This window comes from Urocitellus parryii, chromosome 3 (assembly GCF_045843805.1).
Source record: "Urocitellus parryii isolate mUroPar1 chromosome 3, mUroPar1.hap1, whole genome shotgun sequence".
Classification (NCBI taxonomy): Eukaryota; Metazoa; Chordata; class Mammalia; order Rodentia; family Sciuridae; genus Urocitellus; species Urocitellus parryii.
The window spans coordinates 210,078,373-210,093,491 of NC_135533.1; the positions used below are offsets into that span (position 1 = coordinate 210,078,373).

The 15,119-nt window shown below is 48.2% G+C and overlaps 2 protein-coding genes across 6 annotated transcripts; one reads left to right on the forward strand and one right to left on the reverse strand.

Moving 5' to 3' along the window:
* Positions 1 to 2,369: 2,369 nt before the first annotated feature.
* On the reverse strand, positions 2,370 to 15,043 carry Rad23a (RAD23 nucleotide excision repair protein A). 5 transcript variants are annotated; one of them, XM_077796370.1, is made up of 9 exons: positions 14,861 to 15,043; positions 13,566 to 13,727; positions 13,245 to 13,426; positions 13,052 to 13,107; positions 12,801 to 12,928; positions 12,468 to 12,546; positions 12,240 to 12,373; positions 9,704 to 9,868; positions 2,370 to 2,636 (listed from the first exon to the last, which is right to left on the reverse strand). In XM_077796370.1, exons 1-9 carry the CDS (start codon positions 14,930 to 14,932, stop codon positions 2,478 to 2,480), a joined length of 1,137 nt encoding a protein of 378 aa, XP_077652496.1. In that variant the 5' UTR covers positions 14,933 to 15,043; the 3' UTR covers positions 2,370 to 2,477. The 5 variants fall into 5 exon arrangements, with proteins under 5 accessions (XP_077652496.1, XP_077652497.1, XP_077652498.1 ...); XM_077796371.1 differs by having other exon boundaries at positions 12,240 to 12,370; positions 14,861 to 15,042; XM_077796372.1 differs by lacking the exon at positions 2,370 to 2,636 and adding an exon at positions 9,138 to 9,620 and having other exon boundaries at positions 14,861 to 15,040.
* On the forward strand, positions 6,332 to 8,369 carry Gadd45gip1 (GADD45G interacting protein 1). The gene is made up of 2 exons (XM_077796376.1): positions 6,332 to 6,770; positions 8,014 to 8,369. Exons 1-2 carry the CDS (start codon positions 6,421 to 6,423, stop codon positions 8,333 to 8,335), a joined length of 672 nt encoding a protein of 223 aa, XP_077652502.1. The 5' UTR covers positions 6,332 to 6,420; the 3' UTR covers positions 8,336 to 8,369.
* Positions 15,044 to 15,119: the final 76 nt, after the last annotated feature.

Here is a 15,119-nt window from a genome sequence, read left to right on the forward strand (position 1 = left end):
TTAAATTAAAAAAGTTTTCCACACCGGGCACGGTGGCACATGTCTGTAATCCTAGCAGCTCAGGAGGCTGAGGCAGGAGGATTTCGAGTTCAAAGCCAGCCTCAGCAACTTAGCGAGGCACTAAGCAACTCAGTGAGGCACTAAGCAACTCAGTGAGGCCCTGTCTCTAATAAAATATTTTTTAAAAGGCTGGGGATGTGGCTTGATGGTTAAGAACCCCTGGGTTCAATCGCTGGTACAAAAAAATTTTTTTTTCTACGAATCATTCTTTCTATAGTTGTAAATCTAGAACTAGATAAAGAGATAAAACTCACGTGGTTGAAGACCATCATCTCATTGATTTCCTGAATCAGTAAGGTGTTCAGTGACCCTCAAAGTGGGTACCTTGGAGATATGGGGATCTCCATGGACACATGAAAAGCAGGAAGTTAAGTAAGAAAGATAAGTTGCAAACCAGACACACTGGATACCCTTTATGTAAATTGTTAAAAATAAATATACATTGTATACTATTACCAAAGAGCTACATCTAGAGCAGGCAAGGCTGGTCTTGGAAGAATAAACTAATTTCAAAGAAACTTACTGTTGCCAAGAGCAAGGAGGGAAAGAGGTGGCATTGAAGGAGGCTTTAATAGTATCAGTCAAGTTTCATTCAAAAGAATTTCCTTTTTTAAAAATATATATGCAAGGGGCTGGGGATGTGGCTCAAGTGGTAGCGCGCTTGCCTGGCATGCGTGCGGCCCGGGTTCGATCCTCAGCACCACATACCAACAAAGATGTTGTGTCTGCCGAGAACTAAAAAAACTAAAAAATAAATATTAAAAAAAAATTAAAAAAAAAAAAAATATATATATATGCAAGCCTGGGGGTGTAGCCCAGTGGCAAAGCATTTGCCTAATATGTGTGAGGCACTGGGTTCAATTCTCAGCACCACATATAAATAACTAAAATAAAGGTCCATTGACAGCTTAGAAAAAAAAAATACATATACAGCCGGGCACCTATGGAGCAGGCCTGAAATCCCAGTGGCTCAGGAGGCTGAGGCAGGAGGATCACAAGTTCAAGGCCACCCTCATCAACTTAGCTAGGCTCTAAGCAACTTAGCAAGACCCTGTCTCAAAATAAAAAGTAAAAAGGGCTGGGGATGTGGCTCCGTGGTTAAGCACCCCTGGGTTCAATCCCTGGCACCAAAAGATAGATTCCTGCATACTGAGGGGAGAGTGGCAGATAGCTCAGTGGTAGCCACTTGCCTAGCTGCAGAGGCCCTGGGTTCCACCCCCAGCAGTGCAAAAGGGAGGAAAAAAAGAACCAAGTGTTACTCTGTTAAATCTGGGCAATGATATATTTTATTTTTGTTTTGTTTTTTTAGTATTTTCATGTGGTGCTGGGGATCGAACCCAGTGCCTTATGCATGCTAGGCAAGTGTTCTACCACTGAGCCACAACCCCAGCCTGGGCAATGATATAAATGGCTACTCTCCTGTCCTTGTCAAGTGATTCCTTAACACCATCAATTAGGACGTTACGAAGCCACTCTCCAGGACACCCTTAGAGCTGCACTGTGCAATTAGGTGACCGTGGAGAGTACACTTTGGTTTTTCTTTTTCCTTCTGCAGTGCTGGGGATGGAGCCCAGGGCATCACTAATATTAGGTGAGGGCCCAACCAATGAACTGCATCCCCAGCCCTTGTTCTTGTTTTGTTTGGAATTATGGCAAAAAACAGGCATTTACCATTTTAGTCCGTTTTCCATGTGCAGCTTCGGAGGCCGGGAGCATGCTGTTGGGCAGCTGTCACCACCTCCATCTTGCTAAACGAACCTCTCCTTGTTAGACACTGACTTCTCTTTCCTTCTCCTATTTTATTTATTTATTTTTATTTAGCTCAGTGGCTGGGCAAGGGCTCTACCACCCAGCAACATCCATCCAAGCCCCCCTCCCCCACTTTTTGTTGTTGTTGTTGTTGTTATTTTGAGATAAGATCTTGGTATGTTTTTCCAGGCTGGCCTTGAAGTTGAGATCCTCCCACCTCAGCCTTCGTGGTCTCTGGGATTACAAGCATGTGCCACCATTCCTTCTATTTTAAATAAACATTTACGTATTTAAATTGGAGTCAAGGGGTTCCGGGAATTAGGGGATGGGAGACAGTGGGACTGACACTTATTGTCATTTTAATTTTATCTATCTTAATTTTATCAATCTTAATTTTATCTATCTATCTATTTATTTATTTTGTTTTGAAACAAGGTCTCACTGAGTTGTCCAGACTGGCCATAAGGATGTGCCCCTCACTGAGCTACACCCAGCAGCTGTGTTTTTATTTTTTAAATTGTGAGATATGAGTCTACAGAAAAGTGTACAACACACGTATATCAAGTGATGGACAACTTAATGATTATTATTCAGGAATCACTATAACCCAAGTCAGGAAATAACGGTGAATGTCGCCCAGATACAGAAAAGCAAACAGACTGGAATGATCAGCTAAGAGACATGTTACCAAACAAACCCGTTGTCATAGATGTCTCTCGTCCTGCCAGAGGTGGCTCCCACCCTGAAGTCAGAACAACTGCTGCCTTGCTTTTCTTCACTGGTGACTCCTGAAGGTGTGCACACCCATAAACACCAGGATTTTTCAACTGTAAATGAAAATTGGGACCATTTATATGATTTTACAAAATGGAAAAAAAAATTTGAAAACCTGTGTCTAGATAAAAATTTAAAATATAAAAAAAAAAAAAAGGGGCTGGGACTGGGCTCAGTGGTTAAGCACCCCTGAGTTCAATCCCTAGCACCAAAAAAAAAAAAAAAAAAAAGACACTGTGGTGTTGAACTATGACACAAGAAAAGAACACTGACTCCAATTTTAGATCAAATTAAAGCTAGCTTGTATTGTGTACATAAAAGCTGGCCAGCGACTGTCTCACCTGAAACTTGGGCCAGAGAACAGCCTCCAGCTCTCCAGAAAAAAAGGTTTTATAGCACAAAAAGTTGCAAAGGGGGGCGTCTTGAGAACTTACAGCTAACAAGATTTTGACAAGCATAATACAAAGGCAGGCAGCAGGTAAATGATCTACATGGCATGCTATTTCAAGGTATGGAGTAAATTCAGATCCCAACATCAGAATTTATGAGGCGCTGCTGAGGTTTCAGAGAGGGTTGTTATCTGGACAGGGGAGTGAGAATTTATGAGGAGCCACTAAGAGTTAGAGAGAGTTGTTATCTGGTCAAGGAGACCCGGACATGGGTGAATTCAAGGCACAGGCAGGAATTTCAAACAAGTTTAGAAATCTCCGTAATTACAGTAAAATAGAAATTAACTTTTCATAACTTTGTCACGACGAGATGGCTCCCAATCTTAAAATGGAATTAGGCTGGGTTCCTCAGGGGATGGAGCCCCTGATCTTGCACAAGGTAGGCAAGCACTCTATCACTGAGCTACAATCCCAGACCTTCTCATTTTCAGAGAGGGTCTTGCTAGGTTGCCCAGGCTAGTCTTGAACTTTTGATCCTTTGAGTGTATGTATGTGTGCCACTTCACCCGGCTCTTGAGTACAATTTGGTGGCATTACATACATTCAATTGGTGTGCAATCATCATCTTTATCAATTTACAGAACTTTTTCATCACACCAAACAAAAATTCTGCACTCATTAAGCAATAATTTCCCCAGCCACCTGCTCAGGTCCTGAGGACCTCGATCTACCTTCTGTCCCCATGAACTCAGCTACTCTAGTAACCTCAGAGGGGTGGAATCACACAATGTTTATCCTTTTGTGACTAGCCTGTTTCATTAGCATAATGTTCATCCATGGAACTTGAACATGCTAGACAAGTGCTGTACTGCTAGGCCACACCCTTAGCCCCCCCCCCTTTTTTTTAAAATTTGAGACAGGGTCTCACTAAGTTGTCCAGACTGGCCTTGAACTTGTGATCCTCCAGCCTCAGCTTTGGGAGTAGCTGGGGTTTTAAAGGAGTGCCACTGCACCTGACTTCATTCCTTTTTAATGCTGAAAAAAAAAATATTTTTAAAGATAGTATTTGCTTTCGACATCTTAATCAATCATTTTAAACACTTTTCACCATAAAACATTGGATTACACTGGGGATGTAGCTCAGTGGTATAGTACGTGCTTAGCACATATGAGGACCTGGGTTCAATTTCCAGCATCAGAAAACAAAAAATAAACAATTAAATAATTCTAATAAAATAAAAAATAAATCAGGCATGGTGACCTGTCTATAATAGCCCCAGTTACAGGAAATGCCAAGGTAGGGAGAATGCATTGAGTTCAAGAGTTTCAAACCATCCTAAACAACACAATGAGATTCCTTTGCAAACAAAAATATATTTGCACATGCTAGGTGCCGGAATGCACGCCTGTAATACCAGCAGTTTGGGAAGCTGAGGAAGGAGGATCATGAGTTCACAGCCAGCCTCAGTAATGGTAAGGCACTAAGCAACTCATTGAGACCCTGTTTCTAATTAAAATACAAAAAAGGGCTGGGGATGTGGCTCAGTGGTTAAGTGCCCTTGGTTTCAATCCCTGGTATCAAAAAAAAAAAAAATCAAAAAAAATTTTTTTAAGAGAGAGAGAGAGAGAGAGAATTTTTAATATTTATTTTTTAGTTCTCCGCGGACACAACATCTTTGTTGGTATGTGGTGCTGAGGATCGAACCCGGGCCGCACACACTCCAGGCGAGCGAGGTACCAGTTGAGCCACATCCCCAGCCCCCCCCCAAAAATCAAATTTTAAAAAGTAAAATGGAGCAGGAATAAATACTTAATGCCATCAACAGCATTTAAGGAAGTGTTCAACATTTAAATGTTCTACTCTAACATAAAATAGAATCTAAATATTCAATTTAAAGTATAAAGCAGGGCTGGGGATGTGGCTCAAGCGTAGCGCGCTGGCCTGGCATGCGTGCAGTCCCGGTTCCATCCTCAGCACCACATACCAACAAAGATGTTGTGTCCGCCGAGAACTAAAAAATAAGTATTAAAATTCTCTCTCTCTCTCTCTAAAAAAGTAAATAAATAAATAAAGTATAAGGCAAAATGTAGTTAGGTCCTTGAATTTTTTAAATTTATTTTTATTTTTTGTAGGGGGACTGGGGATTGAACTCAGGGACACTCAACGCCAGTCCTATTTTGTATTTTATTGAGAGACAGGGTCTTGCTAAGTGCCTCACCCTTGCTGAGGCTGGCTTTGATCCTCCTGTCTCAAGCCTCCGGAGCCCCTGGGATTACAGGCATGCATTATCATGCCCAGATTTAATATTGAAATATTCATGTTTCAAGTAAGTATATATATGATTGTGGGATTTTTTTTTAAATACACTTTTTAGTGTAGTTGGACACAATACCTTTATTTTACTTATTTATTTTTATGTGGTGCTGAGGATCGAACCCAGGGCCTCGCCCATGCTAGGGGAGCCACAACCCCAGCCCATAAATGATTGTTTAAAATAAAAATTAGAAAAAAAAATAAAATAAAATAAAAATTAGGGGCTGGGGTTGTAGCTCAGTGGTAAAGCGCTTGCCTTGCGTGTGTGAGGCACTGGGTTTGATCCTCAGCACCACATAAAAATAAATAAAGATACTATGTGTTCATCTACAACTAAATAAATATTTAAAAAAATTAAAAATAAAATAAAAATTAGGTATTGTGCGCAAGTGAGAATACGTAACAATGAATGTTATGTACAACTGTATGTACAACTGTAATGTACCGATTTTTTAAAATACTGGTAAAATATAAGTAAAAATTAGGGCTGGAGGGTGTAGCTCGGTGATAAGAGCGCTTGCCTAGATTGTACAAGATCCTGCATACCTTCCCAGAAAAAAAAAATTGAAAATAGATTTTAAAATAAAAAATTAAATGCTATTTTAAATACGTAAGACCAAAGTGTCACTTTAATAAATATCTGTTTAAATAAAGCTTAAAGCTATACTTGGAGACGTATAAAACGTACACACACACACACACACACACACACACAAAGCTTAAAGCTATACTTGGAGACGTATAAAACGTACACACACACACACACACACACACACACACACACACACACACACACAAGGGTCGCCCTCTGGCCCTGCCGGGGCTCCAAAACACCTCGCGCCACACACACACACACACACACACACACACACACACACACACACACACACACACACACACACACACACACACACACAAGGGTCGCCCTCTGGCCCTGCCGGGGCTCCAAAACACCTCGCGCCACACACACACACACACACACACACACACACACACACACACACACACACACACACACACACACACACACACACACAAGGGTCGCCCTCTGGCCCTGCCGGGGCTCCAAAACACCTCGCGCTCAGGCAGTGCCGTGGTCAGCCCGGCTGTTCGCGAGGACCCCACACAAGCAAGATGGCGGCGCCCTGGCGGCAGACGCGCACCCTATTTGGGTTGTCGGTGACCCTGGGCCCGGGCTCCCGTAGCTACCGGGCGCCGCCACCCCCACGCCGCTCTTCGGGTCCCTGGTGGCCAGACCCAGAGCACCCGCTGACCCCGCGCTGGCAGCTGGGGCCGCGCTACGCAGCCAAACAATTCGCACGACACGGCGCTGCCTCTGGAGTAGCCCCCGGTTCACTGTGGCCGTCTCCAGAACAGCTGCGCGAGCTGGAGGCCGAGGAGCAAGAATGGTACCCAAGCCTGGCAACCATGCAGGAGTCGCTGCGGGTGAAGCAATTGGCTGAGGAGCAGAAGCGTCAGGCCAGGTGCGTGTGTGCAGGAAGGCTCGGGGCTGCCCTCAGTGGCCCGCCGTTCGTGGGTAAACTGGGCACGCTCGGTAGGGGGCGAGGACTTAAGCGCATGCTCACGTAACTGCAAAACTCATCTGCAGATGTTTACTGAGCCTTACTATGTCAATGACCTGTCCTAGGCGCTAAGGACATAGCAGGGAACAAAACAGACAAGATAGTTTTAGATGGCAACAAAAGACCGTTAGGAAGATAAACAGGGTGGGTTGCATTCTGGAGGACGACTTCGGTTTTGGAAACCTGGGGTGCATCTGAGAAGGTGATGTTTAAGCAGGGCCCTGGGTGATCAGGCAGTATGGAGCGATTTCAGGTAGAGAAGCAACTGGTGCAAAGGTCCTGAGATGGAATCGTGTTTTAAGGAATAGCCAGGAGCCCACTGTGGCTAGGAAAGAATGGGAAGTGAGGTTGTGACCTCAACTCCGGACCTGGAACCCAGAAGTCGGATTTGGAAGCCGATCTGAAGGATTAGATTTTAGGGAAGAATGGAAGTGCGATTGGGTGCATCTGGTTGTTGCTACTTCCTGGGGGAGGGGCCTGGTCAAGTGTGTTCCTAGTGTTTAATCTTCTTGTCCTTCCAACAGCCTTAGAGGAGAACATCACTCATTTTAGAGACAGGCTTGGGAAAGTTAGATGTCCAATCACATTGGCAGTCAATGGTGCAGCTAGGTCTCCAGTATCTCTGCCCCTCCCCCTAGATAACCCAGGCTCCGGAGTTAATTCTTCAGTTTCACTTTTCTAATTCTTGAAATGGGGCTATCATGGGTATCTACAAATTCACAGGACTGGATGGAAACGTCCAATGTTTCTTGCCTACACTCCTGTGCCTAGAATTGGACCTGGCATACAGTAGGTACTCCATGAAGTCTGGAATGGAGGAGTGAAGTTATCTACGGGAATGGCACTTGGATGGCTCAGTAGACAGCTCAATGAAATGTTGGGCTGACTTGGCATCAACCCCTGGGGATTTTTGGAGCTTGGCCCACCCTTGTGCTCAAGTTCACACACAAGTTACACAGACCTTCATGTCTGTTTCTTCACTTGTCAAGTACTTTTCCCGACAGTTAATGGCAACGAATAGTCTTCTCATGTTTTTCACCACAGTGGAGTTGGGAGAGGCAGGTGGTGGGCAGAGGCCTGGTGTGTGTGGAGGTCTGCTCTGGCAGTGTCCCTGCCCTCATTGCCCTCCCTCCTTCCCCTGCAGGGAGCAGCACATTGCAGAATGCATGGCCAAGATGCCACAGATGATTGAGAACTGGCGACAGCAGCAGCGGGAACGCTGGGAGAAGGTGCAGGCAGACAAGGAGAGGAGGGCCCGACTGCAGGCTGAGGCCCAAGAGCGCCTGGGCTACCACGTGGACCCAAGAAGCACCCGCTTCCAGGAGCTGCTACAGGACCTAGAGAAGCAGCAGCGAAAGCGCCTCAAGGAAGAAAAACAAAGACAGAAGAAGGAGGCGAGAGCTGCTGCATTGGCTTCTGCTGCAGCAGCACAGGACACAGTAGCCGCTGGGGCCCCCAGCTCCTGAGCTGTCTTCCCAATAAAGCCTGCTGCCTGACAGATCCACCTCAAAAGGCTGTGACTCACTCAAATTGCCTCCCAGGGTCCCCTGGTTTCTTCCCTGAAACCTGGGACTAGGGATTCCCACAACTGGCTCTGTTCATACTGGGATGATAGACCACTAACGGGGGGCTTCAGAGGAAAAGAAAGGGAGATGTGATGGGCAAATAATGGAGGAGCAGATGGCAGCAGAGAAGAAGGCTTCTGTTTACCAACATTAATCTCCAGTAATTAGCCAATTACCAGGGGGGAAGTGCAGCCAAAACAGAGTGCCATGATGATGGTGGGGGGCAGGGAGAAGCAGCCCTTCCAAGGCTGAGCTGGGGCCAGGGCCCAAGGCCTGGGAATGAGACAGCTTCAAGGGGGAGGAGACACTGGGGCCCCATCTGCAGGAGCTCACAGGCCCCTCTCCCCCTTGTTGGCATTTCTGCATCTCCTGTGCCCAGCTAGCTCCCAGACCCAGGCAAGCTGGCCTGGGAGGCCCCAGCAGGCAAGGACCATTGTTAGGGCTGGTTTTTAAAACTTTATTCACTTCAAAACCTTTATCAGAGACACGGTTCTGTTCTGAGGTGGGGGTGGCCTTGGCCTCCAGGGCTGTTAGCTCTTCTGCAGGCTGGAGGCCAAGGCCAGACTGGGAAGGGGGCCTCGGGCCTCTCGGGGCTCACCCCAGATGGAAAGATTTAGGCCACTCCAATAGAGGATCAAAGTTTGGGGCTCCAGCTTCCCCTCATCCTGGAAGAGGGAGGGGTGGGAGGGTCCTCAGGGGCGCTTCGGGGGATGGGGAAGCAAGCAGCCGCCTCTCCATCTGGCTGCAGGGAGCTGGGACAGAGGCCAAGAGGGGCCCATCTGTCGCCTCCTGGTCCTGCCAGCAACTTTTGAGCAGGCTGGGCAGAAAAGGAGGATGGGGACAGCTGTCTGGCCTGGGTCTTCTTAGACCAAGATGGGAATGAGGGCCACTTTAGGAGGGTGGGAAGCTAGGCTTTGTTTTTTGTTTTTTTTGGTTTTTTTTGCAAGGTTTTTGATTTTTTTCCACTTCTTAAATAAACATGAATATATATATATACTTTTTTCTTTTATAAAACTTTTGTGGAGGTGGGGTGGGGTGGGGTGGGGACGGTGGGCGGCCTGGCCTCCCAGCATCACTCGTCATCAAAGTTCTGACTCAGGAGAAAGTTGGCAGCCAAGTTCTCGTTTTTTTCACATGCGAAGTAGGCCTGGATCACCAGACTCTCTGGGAAGCCCAGGGCCTTCAACTGTGGGAAGATGGGCAGGGGTGAGCAGGTATATGTGTGGGGGCTGCCCACCAGTGAGGTCACCCCCCAGCCAGGCCTCTTACCCTCTCTATAGCTTCCTTCTCCTGCGGCGTCACCTGGATATAGTTCATCTGTGGGGCCTCCTCGCCTATGGCACCCACCTCCCCCTCCACGTCTGAGATGTCTGCCAGCTCACCAGGGGGTTCATTCAACATCTGGATGAACTGCTCCTGGTGTCTGCTGATTTGCTGTAGAAGAGGGCGGAGGAGAGATGGTGATCCATGTCTCTTGTCCCTTCTCCCCAGGTCCCCAACACAGTTTTTGCTTTTCCACTCATTCAACAAACACTCAGAGGTTGTCTATTTCTTCTAAACACAACATAATGGAAAGAAGCCCTCTCTGTCCTGGTGGGATGTAGTCAGGAGAATTAAATGCAAGCAAATAAAAGACCAGACAACTGCAGACATGGGGCTAATTGAGGGAGCCAGGCAGGGTGGTACAAGCCCTTAATCCCAGCCTCTTGGGAGACTAGGACAGGAGGACTAAAGTATAAGGCCAGTGCCAGGTGCAGTGGCACATACCTATAATCCCAGGAGGCTGAGGTAGGAGGATCACAAGTTCAAAGCCAGCCTTAGCAATTTAGCCAGGCCTAACCAACTTAGCGAGACCCTGTCTCTAATAAATAAAAATACAAAAAGGGCTGGGGATGTGGCTCAGTGGTTGAGTATTCCCTGGGTTCATTCCTCAGTACCAAAAATAAATAAATATTAAATAAAGTACAAGGCCAGTCTTGGCAACTTAGACCCTGTCTCAAAATAAAAAGGGCTGGGGATGTAGCTCAGTGGTTTAAAAAAAAAAAGCCACTGAGGGCCAGGTGGAAGGGGCTTGTGGTTTGTGGCATGGGAATAAGAGTCCCTCTAGATAAAAGAAGCAACAAGTACAAAAATCCTGAGGTATGAAAATTGGGCATGTCTCAGAAACATAATACCCACATGGCAAGAACAAGCAGACAAGAAAGGGAAGGGGGAAGAAGAAAAGGAAGGATGAAGAAGCAAGACATGAGATCAGAGGAAGGCTGGGGCCAGGCACTTTATTTCAGTGCAATGGGAAGTCGTAGTGGTAACAGTTAAACAGGAAAAATGTGATCTGGGTAACTTTTTTTTTTGCAGTGCTGAGAATCCAACCCAAGACCTAAAACATGCTAGGCAAGCGCTCTACCATTAAGCTACAGCTCAGCCCCTATGTACATTTTAAATTTATCTCATCTGAGTATTAAGAATCTAGAGATTCTGATGCATCTCTACATTTGTATATATCTAACAATTTCCGCATTTAGGAAAAAAGTGCTTTTTCAGGAATAGGGCTTTTAGTGAACAATGGATCAGAAGGACTATGTGGAAGTAAAAGGCCTTAAAGCTGGGAGTGGTGATCCTGATTCCCAGTGAATCAGGAGGCTGAGGCAGGAGGATCCCAAGCTTGAAGTCAGCCTCTGCAACTTAATAGCAAAACCGTATCTTAAAATGAAAAAATAAAAGGTGATGGGAATATAGCTTAGTGGTAGAGTACCTCTGATTCAATCTCCAGTACCTTAAAAAGAAAAGAAAAAGAAAAAGAAACAAAGGCCTCAGAGGAGGCTGTCAAGGTGTCAGGTGGGCCAGACATGGTGGCACACGCCTGTAATCCCAGCGGCTCAGGAGGCTGAGGCAGGAGCATCACGAGTCAAAGCCAGCCTCAGCAATGGCAAGGTCCTAAGCAACTCAGTGAGACCCTGTCTCTAAATAAAATACAAAATAGGGCTAGGGAGGTGGCTCAGTGGTGGAGTGCAAGTTCAATCCCCAGTACACACATACACACATACATATACATACACATACACACACACACACACACACACAAAAAGGGTTTCAGGGAAGAGATGAGGAAATGAGGCAGCCATAGAGGCAGGGGCTGGGCTAGATGGAGGAGTAGGGCTCATCCCCAGCAAATTCACAGAGCTAGGGACTTGGGCAACCCAAGCACAGACAAGAAAGTCTGTTCTTGAATATCTGAAGTCTACAAAGTACTTTCATTGAGATGTGAAGTCAGTAATGGATGAAAGTAGTATTCAGGGAGATCTGGGTTTGTTATGTAGGCTGAAGGGTCACCACACAGTAAGACCCTAGGATGGTAACAGGAGGACTGAGCACAGATTAAGAACACAGGGGAGAGGAAGAACCAGCACAAAGGACTAAGTAGTAGGGGGAGGAGCAATAGACTGTGTCCTGGGTCAGGAGAGGTAGATACTTCCTCAAGGACCCAAAAGAACTTGCTACATTCCTCCAGGCCAGAGACTGGGCCCAGGACCTGGACAAGCATCCTCCAGCTGCATGACCCCAAGCACACAAGCTGCTCTACGCTTCTTCTGTCCTCTTTAGTAGGGTGCGGGGTGATGTGGATGCACCCATACCTCAAAGAGTAGTCAGGAGAATTAAATGCAACTAGGTACCTCAACAGATCCCAGGGTAGGGGGTGGGGCCTATGCTTAGCTCTCTGCTTTCTCCTTCAAACGATGGGTTGTGGGACCCCCAGGAAAGGGGAAATGGTACCTGCTATGGCTCCCTCTGCCCCCGGGGGCCACACCTGCAAAAGTTGAGGGTTCTCCTGGCCCAGCTGCTGGAGCAGGGCGGGCAGCAATGCTGGGTTCTGCTGAATCACCTGCCGCATGTTCTGAAACTGGGGCTGGTCCCGCAGGAACTCCAGAGGGTTCTCTCCTGCTGACAGCAGAAAAGGGTGTAGTGAGATACCCATTCAGGGCTGGAAATGTGTGGATAGCTCACACCCCACATGCATACTTCCCAGTTCACTCACCTGCTTCTGTGGTTGGCTGCTCAGACACCTGGCTCTCCTGGACAGAACCATGTTCTGGCTCAGGGCTCCCCGGAATTCCCTGTCAGGGATCCAGTTTAGTTCTCATGCACAGAACACCCGTTGCTTCCCTCCTGCATGCCCAGCCTAGCACCAAACAGGTGAGGCCTCAGCCCTGCCCTCCAGCAGCCCACCCACCACTCATGTCCAGCCTCCTGGGGGAAGTCTTCTGTGGTACAATCATACCCAGAGGGGGCAGGATTGGGTTCCCCGACTACTGATAAAGGCAATGAGGCCTGTAGCCTCCCTTGAAGTGGGGAAGGGGGAGCACCTCACCGTGAGCAGATACTCCACAGCTCGGTGGGGGTTGTTGTAGCTGGCTCTCAAGGCAGCCACGACCCGTTCCCGCTCATAGCCCATGGACATGATCTCTGTCAACATCGTCTCATATTCAGAGCCGGTTACTGTGGAAGGAGCAGCAGGACCTGGGTCACCAAGGACAGGGAAAAGCATCTCCCAGGCCCTCCCAAGGCCCAGCGGATGGCTGGGGCACCCAGTTGCCTCTGCCCTGGGGACCACCCACCCACCTAGCGTGGACGCCGCGTCTTCCTCTCGCCCGCTGCTACCTGAAGAGGGAACAGAGCTGCAAATTCAAGAGAGAGAAATCGGACCCTGTCTTCTGGTGGCTCCCCCTCCCCCCAGGGGCACGGGATTCCGTGTGTGGTGCTGAAAAGTGCCTGGAGAACAGGGCCCAAGGCGGGGCTGTTGCCCCTGTCTTACCCTGACACAGATTCTGGGGACGTCATGGGGGCTGACTCCTCCGATGGGCTCTTGTCCTCTCTGGTGGTAGGTGGGGGATGGGACATGCCTGAGGCAGGCGCTGGTGGGAAGGGTATGGAGGACTCTGGGACAGCAGTGGGTGAGACCTCTGGGGGTGCTGAGGTACCCTGACCAGCTTTGGCCTGCAGTAGCAAGAAAAGAAAAGGTGTCAGCAGCTGTATAAAGCCTTAACATCCCAGCCCATCTTTGCCCCACCCTGTTCATGGCTAATCTCTCCTGGGCACACAGGCTCTTCACCAGCTCCCCAGCTAATCTACCCACCTTGGTCACCATGACAACCACAAAGTTCTTCTCATCAATGCGGTAGTCCCTGATGGGGACATCATCACTCAGGATTTTGCCGGCATAGATGAGTTTCTGTCCAGCCACTGGGAAAGCATCACGGCCCTTCTCAGCTTCTATTTTCTCCTTCAGCACCTTCACCTGCAAGGGAGAGGGGAACAGTCATTGCAAACCCTGAGATTCTCTCTTCCCTCTGGCTGAGGGAGAAGACGTAAGCCCTAACAGCAGAGAGGTTTCATATCCAAACATGCTAAGATTTGAATTCACTCAATCATCCATTTAACAGCACTTACTGAATACCTATTATGTGCTAGGTAGTATTTTAGACACTGAGGCTGTTTCAAACAAAACTCAACAGAAGTTCCTGCTTTCCCAGTGAGGACATTAATGTAAGCAAAACATATTTCAGGTGACATAAAATATTCCACACTTCAAACATTCCGCAGTAACAGTGATCAATACTCACTAAGGGGATTTTAAATTGTTAGAACTATTTGTAAATGTACATGTATTGTACTTTTTAAGCCTCAAAAAGAATGTATGAAGTGAAAACCATGGGTCTCTTTACATTTGAGGAAACTGAGGCACAGAGAAACTAAGTAACTTTCCAAAAGTCAATATACTTGAGCTGATTAGGAAAAAAAAAAAAAAGTTTCTTTTAATACGAAAAATGGACAAGTGTTGAGGGTGTAGCAAAGCCTGGGTTCCATCCCAGCACCACCAAGAACAACTTCAATGTCTCTCTCTCACGTGGTAATGGTGCAAAACAGTGCCAAATACAGTCAGACACTCGTTTTTGAACAGAGTAAACGGCCAACAAACACGGACCACCGAAACTGTTAAGAGACCATTTATTGTCATTATCATCAGTCGGCATCTTTTAGTCATTATTGGCAGATCCTCTCGTCGATGACCCAAGGAGACACCTGCAAAGCTGGCAGCGCGGGGCGCCGGTCCCGGACAGCGCAGCGGGGCTGGGAACCCGAGCTCCTAGTTCCCGCCCCCCGCGAGGGCGCTGACACCGGAGCCAGGGCCTGGCAGGCACCGGGGGGGTGGGGCCTAGCCCCAGACTGGCTCAGGGGCAGGGTCCGAGCCGCCGAGTGCCGGGCCGAGGCCCAGCTGGGGATCCGGGAAGTCCGACAGGCAGGGGCGGGGGTGGGCAAGGACGGCCGGTGCCGTCCTCTCCGCCCCTCCCGTTGGATCCCGGCCTCCCCGCCCCCACCCTATCCCCGGCACCCGTCGCTCCCGCCCCTGGGCTCCGGCCCGGCCCGCACCGTCTCGTCAGGCTCCATGCGGATCTTGAAGGTCTGCTGCTGCAGCGTTTTAAGAGTGATGGTGACGGCCATGGCGGGGCCTGAGAGACGCCGCGGCCCCGGAATCCTCACACAACATGCAACTCACGCCGCCGCCATCTTACTGCCCAGCCGCGCCAAGCGCCAAGCGCTTCCGGGGCAGGCGGTGCGCGCGCTGACCACCACTGCACGTGACCTGCGCGCGCCCCTCAGCCCTCTAGAGCATGCGCATCCGTTCTCA